Source organism: Eubalaena glacialis, chromosome 3 (assembly GCF_028564815.1).
Source record: "Eubalaena glacialis isolate mEubGla1 chromosome 3, mEubGla1.1.hap2.+ XY, whole genome shotgun sequence".
Taxonomy (NCBI): domain Eukaryota; kingdom Metazoa; phylum Chordata; class Mammalia; order Artiodactyla; family Balaenidae; genus Eubalaena; species Eubalaena glacialis.
The window spans coordinates 5059731-5071800 of NC_083718.1; the positions used below are offsets into that span (position 1 = coordinate 5059731).

The window sequence follows — 12070 nt, forward strand, 5'->3', positions numbered from 1 at the left end:
ACGAACGCTTGAATTTTTGTCTGTTTCATTCATTTCTGTTTTTTTAGGCATCTAGAAAAGTGCCTGGCATATAGTAAACATTCAATTAAATGTTTATTGAATGAACAAATTAATGAATTTTTTTTGTCTGGTGGTCATGAAGCTCAAAAGACTTAATTCTGTTGCAGATTATTTTGTGTCTGTTGATATATCCTGGAAGGAGCGTTGTTGTCCCATTAATTTATTAGTTCTGATGATAAATTGCACTGAGTGGGCTTTTTATAATACCTTCAAAGTGTTTTTCTGTTCCTTATACCATGGTGGTCTAATTTAGTATACTACAGTCATATGATTACCTAATCCTTGAAATGAAATAAAAATAACGATTTCTGTTCCTTCACATACTTAATTCTCTTGGTTTAGCTTTAAGCTGACCTACCTTTTTCCCACTTGTTATAGCAGTTTGTGTTTATATACAGCTACTAACTGAATGCCTAGCATTTAGCAGATGTCTGTAAGTATCTGTTGATTAATTTATTGTAGCACTTCAGTGTAGTTTTCACTAACCTGTCAAGGTTTACTGAGCCTGTTTAAGAAGAAATATTTAAATTAGACTACTTTTTTTTTTTTTAGCCCAAAGCGTTATATAGAAAGGAAAATTTAAAGATCCATAAGAAATTAATATATTTTAAAAGTAATTTTTTTACAGTATTTAAACTTTTCTTTAAATTTCTAAAGATTTCCAATTCGTTAAAAAATGTCTTTTTCTCTAGCTCTCAAGACTTTAATAGTTATCTTTGTGCCCAAGAAGGGTTTCTAATACGAGGTAAATTTTTGAGACTTGGTCATTTCTCCTTCAGGTGGAGAAGGGGTGTGGGCGTGTGGGTTTGTGTGTTGTGTGGCTCCAGTGTATCTGCCGCTTTTCTTCAGGGACAAGACTGTCACATTGGCACTAAAAACAGTCCTCCCCCTCCCCCCTCCCCAGCTTGGTAGAGAAGTGCTCCCCTGGCCCCCTCTCCCCAGAACAATCTTTTTATGAGCTTTTAATTAAAAAATCAAATATTTCTTTTAAAATCATATAAGAATCTTGAAATTTAATTATTGTCGTCCTCAGAGTTTTGATGGATCAAATGCAATTAAATATTTATAGGACATATTCCTAGACCACTGAAGTCATCAGAACACGGATTAATAGCATAACTTGTTTTGGAGTTTTGGACTAAATGCCAGAAACTCGCTGACTGGTGAAGAATCAAAGAACTATGAAAAACATACACTTTGTCTCTCAGAGGAAAGATACATTCCCTCTGGCCATCTATTCACGTTTAACTTGTGAATCTGATCAGAACATACTTTTTATATTTTTTGTAAAGATGCTTGCCATCAAGTCTGTTCTTTATGTTTTATTACATTTGTAAAAATTCATTTTATATTTAATTACATGTTAAAAACTGAAGTGGAGATGTTCATTTCCATTTAACAATAGTGCTTACTGAAGGGCATTTACAACAACAGATAATTTCTTTAGATTGACTCAGTTTCCTATTAAGATGGTTGTTTGAAGATAAAAGCTCTTTGGAAAGCCTTAGTGATGTCAATATCCAAAAAAAAAGAGTCAGCAGGAAGCAGTTTCGCTGCTTAAATTACATTTATCTTGTAACCTGTTACACCACTTTAAGAGCACATTGTATGGATTAACAAAATCCAGTTCTTGCAACTGTTAATGACTTAGAGGGGATGATGTTATTGATCTTGAGAATTATATTTATTCTTTTTAAATAACTTTTGTCTATTTATAGTTTATAAGTAAATTATGGAATCTATAGTATGGAATTATGTCTATGAATGTTTTTGAGATTTCCAGTTATGTTATTTAAGTTTTCGTGTGATTATTTAGCATGTTTAGTTCCAGGTTTTAATTTTTACTTTTGGAATAAAAAGCAAAATACTAAGATTTATGTAAAAAGCATTAACTTAAAGCATACTCATAAATTCTTTTAAAAATCTACTTGCACCTAATTTTAACTTATGTCTTAGATACATGTTTACTAAGTGATGTGGGTAAGTACTAGTCAAGCGACAGGTACATTATATAGACATTGCTTTTCCAAAAGGTAATACTTTTTAGTTCAAAATTATGTCTGTACAACTGTAGCTACTGTTTTCCCTTACTATGAAATGCTCCAGAGTTATTAGAGTGGTGTGACCATGAACCAATCTCACTTGGAAAAAATAAAAGCTGTTATTGAATCAAAAATAGAAAAAGGAGTTTAGAGAACTGTTAGGTTCAACATTCCTCTCCATTAATACCGCTTCTCAGTTATTCCTGGGTGTCCGCATTGGTATGTGTGTGTATGTAATGTGTGTGTGTGTGTGTGTGTGCGTGTGTGTGCACACAAAATTAATCTTTTAAGAACAGACATTTTCATTAAGTATGTATGTTGATAAGTGTCAGTCACTGACAGGATTGTTTGCAAAGTCAGTGATAACACGGGGCATTTTACCAAGTGATGAATTTCTATTGGCTCAAATCACTAGTTTAGTAACACAGAGTAGTTACTCATCCTCAAAAACACATCATCAGTAAATAGTTTGGGGATTTATCTCTTTTTAGACTTGAACTGTTCAACTCAAACTAAAATGAATGGATTATTTCCAGTAAACACAAAAATGAAAACCTTTTAAAAAGTCTTGTAGTCTTAATCTTTTAAGGCAAATTAAGTCCTTTAAAAGGATGTCTTAGTTTGTTCCATTTGTCAGTAATGTATTATTTTAAATTTATCATTTTGCTTCACCTTATTTTTTCAAAATCCATCACCTTAGATCACTTTAGTTTGATTTATCATACTGTGCTGAAAGTGTGTGCAAGTCAAATTCTGCAAGCATTTTAAACTATATTATTTTCACATTAACCATTTATTGTATGTAGCAAAGGTGCCCAAGGTTGGAAGTTACTATCTTTTACCTCGAGATGAAATGAATAATTCCACAACTTATAGTTCTTTAACTTTAAAACCATGTAAAGTGTATGCCCTTTAACATTGTTTCAGTGTATTCAGTCCCTCGTTATTATTCCCATTTTATACAAGGGGAAACAGAGTCCCAGAGATGGCAGGTTGCCTGAGATCATAAAGCTAATAAGTGGCAGAGTGTGAGGGAGGGCTTTCAGACTCCAAACTCCACGTTCATTTTCATTTGTTCTATCAGAACCTTCTCTGTGCCAAGCATAACGTGGCTGTAAAAATGGATAATCTACGGCCCCTGCCCTCAGTTCTAATTTTTATGAGAGCAACTCATACTCTTAACAAAAAAGCCAGGACCGGATCCTTTTTCTTTTTTTTTTTAGTTTTTAACATCTTTATTGGCGTATAATTGCTTTACAATGTTGTGTTAGTTTCTTCTGTATAACAAAGTGAATCAGCTACACATATACATATATCGCCATATCCCCTACCTCTTGCATCTCCCTCCCACCCTCCCTTCCCACCCCTCTAGGGGGTCACAAAGCACCGAGCTGATCTCTCTGTGCTATGCAGCTGCTTCCCACTAGCTATCTATTTTACATTTGGTAGTGTATGTATGTCAATGCCACTCTCTCACTTCGTCCCAGCTTTCCCTTCTCCCTCCCCATGTCCTCAAGTCCATTCTCTATGTCTGCGACTTTATTCCTGTCCTGCCCATAGGTTCATCAGAACCACTTTTTTGTTAGATTCCATATATATGTGTTAGCATATGGTATTTGGTTTTCTCTTTCTGACTTACTTGACTCTGTATGACAGACTCGAGGTCCATCCACCTCACTACAAATAACTCAATTTCATTTCTTTTTATGACTGAGTAATATTCCATTGTATATATGTGCCACATCTTCTTTATCCATTCATCTGTCGATGGACACTTAGGTTGCTTCCATGTCCTGGCTTTTGTCAGTAGAGCTGTAATGAACATTGTGGTACATGACTCTTTTTGAATTATGGTTTTCTCAGGGTATATGCCCAGTAGTGGGATTGCTGGGTCATATGGTAGTTCTATTTTTAGTTTTTTAAGGAACCTCCATACTGTTCTCCATAGTGGCTGTATCAATTTACATTCCCACCAACAGTGCAAGAGGGTTCCCTTCTCTCCACACCCTCTCCAGCATTTATTGTTTGTAGATTTTTTGATGATGGCCATTCTGACTGGTCTGAGGTGATACCTCATTGTAGTTTTGATTTACATTTCTCCAATGATTAGTGATGTTGCGTGTCCTTTCATATGTTTCTTGGCAATCTGTATATCTTATTTGGAGAAATGTCTGTTCAGGTCTTCTGCCCATTTTTGGATTGGGTTGTTTGATTTTTGATATTGAGCTGCATGAGCTACTTGTATATTTTGGAGATTAGTCCTTTGTCGGTTGCTTCGTTTGCAAATATTTTCTCCTACTCTGAGGGTTGTCTTTTCATCTTGTTTATGGTTTCCTTTGCTCTGCAAAAGTTTTTAAGTTTCATTAGGTCCCATTTGTTTATTTTTGTTTTTATTTCCATTTCTCTAGGAGGTGGGTCAACAAGGATCCTGCTGTTATTTATGTCATGGAGTGTTCTGCCTATGTTTTCCTCTAAGAGTTCTGTAGTGTCTGGCCTTACATTTAGGTCTTTAATTCATCTTGAGTTTATTTTTGTGTATGGTGTTAGGAAGTGTTCTAATTTCATTCTTTTACATGTAGCTGTCCAGTTTTCCCAGCACCACTTATTGAAGAGGCTGTCTTTTCTCCATTGTATATTCTTGCCTTCTTTATCAAAGATAAGGTGACCATAGGTGTGTGGGTTTATCTCTGGGCTTTCTTTCCTGTTCGATTGATCTATATTTCTGTTTTTGTTCCAGTACCATACTGTCTTGATTACTGTAGCTTTGTAGTATAGACTGAAGTCAGGAGCCTGATTCCTCCAGCTACATTGTTCTTTCTCAAGATTGCTCTGGCTATTCAGAGTCTTTTGTGTTTTCATACAAATTGTGAAATTTTTTGTTCTAGTTCTGTGACAAATGCCAGTGGTAGTTTGATAGGGATTGCACTGAATCTGTAGATTGCTTTGTGTAGTAGAGTCATTTTCACAATGTTGATTCTTCCAATCCAAGAACAAGGTATATCTCTCCATCTATTTGTATAATCTTTAATTTCTTTCATCAGTGTCTTATAATTTTCTGCATACAGGTCTTTTGTCTCCTTAGGTAGGTTTATTCCTAGATATTTTATTCTTTTTGTTGCAATGGTAAATGGGAGTGTTTTCTTAATTTCACTTTCAGATTTTTCATCATTAGTGTATAGGAATGCAAGAGATTTCTGTACATTAATTTTGTATGCTCCTACTTTACCAAATTCATTGATTAGCTCTAGTAGCATTCTGGTGGCATCTTTAGGAGTCTCTATGTATATTATCATGTCATCTGCAAACAGTGGCAGCTTTACTTCTTCTTCCCCGATTTGGATTCCTTTTATTTCTTTTTCTTCTCTGATTGCTGTGGGTAAAACTTCCAAAACTATGTTGACTAAGTGGTGAGAGTGGGCAACCTTGTCTTTTTCCTGATCTTAGAGGAAATGGTTTCAGTTTTTCACCATTAGGAACGATGTTGGCTATGGGTTTGTTGTATATGGCCTTTATTATGTTGAGGTAAGTTCCCTCTATGCCTACTTTCTGGAGAATTTTTATCATAATGGGTGTTCAGTTTTGACGAAAGCTTTTTCTGCATCTTTTGAGATGATCATATGGTTTTTATCCTTCAGTTTGTTAACATTGTGCATCACATTGATTGATTTGCATATACTGAAGAATCCTTGCATTCCTCGGATAAATCCCACTTGATCATGGTGTACGATCCTTTTAATGTGCTGTTGGATTCTGCTTGCTATTATTTTGTTGAGGATTTTTGTGTCTGTATTCATCAGTGATGTTGGCCTGTAGTTTTCCTTTTTTGTGACATCTTTGTCTGGTTTTGGTATCGGGGCGATGGTGGCCTCGTAGAGTGAGTTTGGGAGTGTCCCTCCCTCTGCTATATTTTGGAAGAGTTTGAGAAAGATAGGTGTTAGCTCTTCTCTAAATGTTTGATGGAATTCGCAGGTGAAGCCATCTGGTCCTGGGCTTTTGTTTGTTGGAAAATTTTTAATCACAGTTTCAATTTCAGTGCTTGTGATTGGTCTGTTTATATTTTCTATTTCTTCCTGGTTCAGTCTCGGAAGGTTGTGCATTTCTAAGAATTTGTCCATTTCTTCCAGGTTGTCCATTTTATTGGCATATAATTGCTTGTAGTAATCTCTCGTGATCCTTTGCATTTCTGCAGTGTCAGTTGTTACTTCTCCCTTTTCATTTCTAATTCTGTTGATTTGAGTCTTCTCCCTTTTTTTCTTGATGAGTCTGGCTAATGGTTTATCAATTTTGTTTATCTTCTGAAAGAACCAGCTTTTAGTTTTGTTGATCTTTGCTATTGTTTCCTTCATTTCTTTTTCATTTATTTCTGATCTGATCTTTATGATTTCTTTCCTTCTGCTAACTTTGGGGGTTTTTTGTTCTTTCTCTAATTGCTTTAGGTGTAAGGTTAGGTTGTTTATTGAGCTTTTTCTTGTTTCTTGAGGTAGGATTCTATTGCTATGAACTTCCCTCTTAGAACTGCTTTTGCTGCATCCCATAGGTTTTGGGTCGTTGTGTTTTCATTGTTATTTGTTTCTAGGTATTTTTTGATTTCCTCTTGATTTCTTCAGTGATCTCTTGGTTATTTAATAGCATATTGTTTAGCCTCCATGTGTTTGTGTTTTTTACAGTTTTTTTCCTGTAATTGATATCTAGTCTCATAGTATTGTGGTTGGAAAGATACTTGATACGATTTCGATTTTCTTAAATTTACCAAGGCTTGATTTGTGACCCAAGATATGATCTATCCTGGAGAATGTTCCATGAGCACTTGAGAAGAATGTGTATTCTGTTGTTTTTGGATGGAGTGTCCTATAAATATCAATTAAGTCCTTCTTGCCTAATGTGTCATTTAAAACTTGTGTTTCCAAATTTATTTTCATTTTGGATGATCTGTCTGTTGGTGAAAGTGGGGTGTTAAAGTCCCCTACTATGATTGCATTACTGTCGATTTCCCCTTTTATGGCTGTTAGCATTTGCCTTATGTATTGAGGTGCTCCTATGCTGGGTGCATAAATATTTACATTTGTTATATCTTCTTCTTGGATTGATCCCTTGATCATTATGTAGTGTCCTTCTTTGTCTCTTGTAATAGTCTTTATTTTAAAGTCTATTTTGTCTGATATGAGAATTGCTACTCCAGCTTTCTTTTGATTTCCATTTGCATGGAATATCTTTTTCCATCCCTCACTTTCAGTCTGTATATGTCCCTAGGTCTGAAGTGGGTCTCTTGTAGACAGCATATATACCGGTCTTGTTTTTGTATCCATTTGGCCAGTCCATGTCTTTTGGTTGGAGCATTTAATCCATTTACATTTAAGGTAATTATCGATATGTATGTTCCTATTACCATTTTCTTAATTATTTTGGGTTTGTTATTGTAGGTCTTTTCCTTCTCTTGTGTTTCCTGCCTAGAGAAGTTCCTTTAGCATTTGTTGTAAAGCTGGTTTGGTGGTGCTGAATTCTCTTAGCTTTAGCTTGTCTGTAAAGTTTTTAATTTCTCCATCGAACCTGAATGAGATCCTTGCTGGGTAGAGTAATCTTGGTTGTAGGTTTTTCCCTTTCATCACTTTAAATATGTCCTGCCACTCCCTTCTGGCTTGCAGAGTTTCTGCTGAAAGATCAGCTGTTACCTTTATGGGGATTCCCTTGTATGTTATTTGTTGCTTTTCCCTTGCTGCTTTTAATATTTTTTCTTTGTATTTAATTTTTCATAGTTTGATTAATGTGTCTTGGCCTGCTTCTCCTTGGATTTATCCTGTATGGGACTCTCTGTGCTTCCTGGACTTGATTGACTATTTCCTTTCCCACGTTAGGGACGTTTTCAATTATAATCTCTTCAAATATTTTCTCAGACCCTTTCTTTTTCTCTTCTTCTTCGGGGACCCATATAATTTGAATGTTGGTGCATTTAATGTTGTCCCAGAGGTCTCTGAGACTGTCCTCAATTCTTTTCTTTCTTTTTTCTTTATTCTGCTGTGCAGTAGTTATTCCCCCTATTTTATCTTCCAGGTCACTTATCCGTTCTTCTGCCTCAGTTATTGTGCTATTGATTCCTTTTAGAGAAATTTTAATTTCATTTATTGTGTTGTTTCTCATTGTTTGTTTGCTCTTTAGTTCTTCAAGGTCCTTGTTAAATGTTTCTTGTATTTTCTCCATTCTATTTCCAAGATTTTGGATTATGTTTACGATCATTACTCTGAATTCATTTTAAGGTAGACTGCCTGTTTCCTCTTCATTTGTTTGGTCTGGTGCATTTCTACCTTGCTTCTTCATCTGCTGCATATTTCTCTGTCTTCTCATTTTGTTTAACTTACTGTGTTTGGGGTTTCCTTTTCACAGGCTGCAGGTTTGTAGTTCCCGTTGTTTTTGATGCCTGCCCCCAGTGGGTGAGGTTGGTTCAGTGGGTTGTGTAGGCTTCCTGGTGAAGGGGACTGGTGCCTGTGTTCTGGTGGGTGGGGCTGGATCTTGTCTCTCTAGTGGGCAGAGCCACGTCTGGTGGTGTGTTTTGGGGTGTCTGTGAACTCAGTATGCTTTTAGGCAGCCTCTCTGCTAATGGGTGGGGTTGTGTTCCTGTCTTGCTTGTTGTTTGGCATCAGGTGTCCAGCACTGTAGCTTGCTGGTCGTTGAGTGGAGCTGGGTCTTAGCATTGAGACGGAGATCTCTGGGAGAGCTCTCACTGATTGATATTATGTGAGGCCAGGAGGTGTCTGGTGGTCCAATGTCCTGAACTTGGCTCTCCCACCTCAGAGGCTCAGGCCTGACACCAGGCAGGAGCACTTAGATCCTGTCAGCCACACGGCTTATAAGAAAAGGGAGAAAAAAGAAAGAAAGAAAGAAAGGGAGGGAGGAGAGAGGGAGGGAGGAAGGAAAATAAAATTATTAACATAAACAATAATAAAAATTTTAAAAAAAGGAAGACAGCAACCAAACCAATAAATAAATCTACCAGTGATAACAAGTGGTAAAAACTAAAATAAACATAAATATGAGAAACAAGTCAGTTGCAGACAGCAAACTCCAAGTCTACAGTTGCTCCCAAAGTCCACCGCCTCAATTTTGGGATGATTCGTTGTCTATTCAGGTATTCCACAGATGCAGGGTACATCAAGTTGACTGTGGAGATTTAATCCGCTGCTCCTGAGGCTGCTGGGAGAGATTTCCCTTTCTCTTCTTTGTTCGCACAGCTCCTGGGGTTCAGCTTTGGATTTGGCCCTGCCTCTGCATGTAGGTCACCTTCAGGCATCTTTAGGGAGGTCTGAGGTCTTCTGCCAGCGTTCAGTAGGTGTTCTGTAGGAGTTGTTCCACATGTAGATGTATTTTTGGTGTATTTGTGGGGAGGAAGGTGATCTCCACGTCTTACTCCTCCACCATCTTGTAGGTCCCCCCAGGACTGTATCCTTTTAGACTATGTCTGTTTAAACCCATTTTACCACATTTTTGGTTAAAACCATTCTATGGTAATAAGGTAGTTAAACCACATTTTGAATATGAATCTCTTGATTCATTTGCCATTCTTCATTAATTTGGGTCTGTAAGACATTTCTGTCTCAGAATCTTACAACTGATGTGACTTCCTGCTGTTCCTGATCTTCACCTTGCTGCCTGGGAACAGCACTGCCCTCACCACTCCCCTTAGTTGCTTTGTCCACTAACCATTTAACCAGAAAACTAGGGCAGACTGTGAGAATTTTTTAAAAATTCTTATTTTAACTAATATAAGCTACCTTATTTTACCTAAACTTTAAATTTCTAGGGTGAAAAAATTGTGGCCAGGATTAATTAATTCCAGAATGAAAATGAACATTTTATGTTAATCCCCAAATCTTCAAGTCTGCTCTTCAAGCATCATTTAAGTTTTTCTTGTGTTATCCTTTGCCTCTCATGCAATGGAGCCTTAAAGATACTTCACCGTCTTTATGAGTGGAGAAACCTCAAAACATTTATAATATTTTTCATAATGTAAGTTATACAAGTGTCAGATGCCACAGATTAACAATATAAAACTAACCAAGTGCCAGTAGTACATGTGCGTGTAAAATATATCACTGGTTTATGCCTGGGATTGGTCAGCAAAATAATCACCTAAGGATATTTTTCAAAACCCCAAGATTCTGCTATGCTGTGTATGTAGGAACAGGACAGAGATGGGGCAAAACAGGTGGTGGACGATACGCTCCAGGTACTGTGTTTTGAAAAGGATCTCCAGGTGCTCTTGGTAGCATCTATTTCCCACCCCAATCTCTTCTTTCAGAATGCTGAAATATACTGCTTAAAACAACCTCATTCAAGTCAAGTCAACATGCGTTTACCTGAACAATATTCATGTTCATAACCGTAGTTCTGATCATTCAGTCAATACATATGCCAGGAATTGTGAAAGTTATATTTATTTTGTTGTTAAATGGTGAGAATTATCTGGTGCTCTGTTATGCTTTAAAACATTTTAGATGAGTGTTTTATTTTACTGGATGAAGTTAATATTAACCTCAAAAATAGTAATGTCTAACATTTCTTGGATGCTTACTGCATCAGAGGCTGTGCTAATAAGTCTGTGTTAATTTAATTTAATGTTTGCAGCAATGCCATGAGGCAGATACTGAGAAAACTGAGGCCTGGGGGGAGGACACAGCCTCACGGGCCAAGGCTCGCCTGGCAGCAGCCTCACGCAGACCCTCACAGAGGCTTTGACCTTTACCGCCACACTGTTTTATTTCTTGTTAGTGAAGTTAGTCTGTGCCGTACATTTGTCATTTAACTAATAAGCTGCTGTTTACGAAGTACCTGCTATTTCAGTGGTTTGAGAATTTTCTTGTCATGTATCTATATGTGTGTACACACATGTGTGTAATTTATATGAGTGTCTGCTATTAATATTTTTGTTGTAAGTAAAAATTAAATCTTTGAAGTAAATGAAAATTAACATATTTGACACTTTTTAATTTCAGTTTATCGATGGTCGACTGGCAAAACTAAATGCAGGAAAGGGTTTCTCTGATGTATTTGAAGAAGAGATCACTTCAGGTGGCTTTTGTGGAGGTAAAGACTAGTTCCAGTGAGATTATCCATTTTCTGAATAACAATTATCTTGATATTTGCACTTGTTGTCTCATAGAATCTACTTCATAAACAACTATTTTCTCCTAAATATCTAATATCTTAGATACATTTTTTCATCTTATAAGAACTATAGTATTAAGTTACTTTGCCTGGTATGTTATTCAAGGCATTAAGGTGGTCTCATGAGTTGGTAGTGGTTTGCTTGGATAGCCTCTTAATATTACTGGAGATGAATATCATAGAAATGCAATTAGTTTGTATTTTCCAGCCTCCTGACTAGTTTTCTCCACTAGAAAACTACTAGTGATATCTACTACTAAGGATTAAAGAACTGAGATTGTTGTTGGTATAGTAGATTTTAATGTAGTCCAGAAAGAAAGGTTTGAACACCACAGCTGCTTCTGTAGTAAGACTGTCATTGTAGAAGTCTACCTTTTTTTGCTTTGCAGACCCTGTGGCGTTAGGAACAGACTTTTCAGTTTACTGTCCCATGTTCTTACACTTGTCACTGTAATAAGCGCTCACTTAAAGCAGTAGAAGGAGACGTCTTATTTTGTATGTGTGACACACAGTTAGGTGATACCCCATTTTTATTTAATACAATTAACTAATACAATTGAGCGATTACATTGTTTGAAATGTAAATAATTCAGACAGTGTTACAGTACTTAGGAAATTAATGACTTAGGGAATGGTACTCTATACATGATGTTCCAGTACGTAGTCCTGATTCTGGCAGAGAATTTTGCTTGAGACCTTGAAATGTCCTCTTCATTCTTTCAGCCAGTATTTACTGAGTGTTTCCAGTGTACCAGGTGCTGTTCTAGATTTGGTATGGACTAAACAAATGATCCCTGGTGTGTTCATTTTCA

At 36.5% G+C, this 12070-nt stretch overlaps 1 protein-coding gene across 6 annotated transcripts in view; it reads left to right on the forward strand.

Moving 5' to 3' along the window:
- The window catches only part of DENND1B (DENN domain containing 1B), a 248657-nt gene that overhangs the window by 189326 nt on the left and 47261 nt on the right, over positions 1 to 12070 (forward strand). For all 6 annotated transcript variants that reach the window (XM_061185274.1, XM_061185276.1, XM_061185278.1 and 3 more), the window contains one exon: positions 11087 to 11177. In XM_061185274.1, the coding sequence (XP_061041257.1) occupies positions 11087 to 11177 (91 nt within the window). The remainder of the gene's footprint in view (positions 1 to 11086; positions 11178 to 12070) is intronic.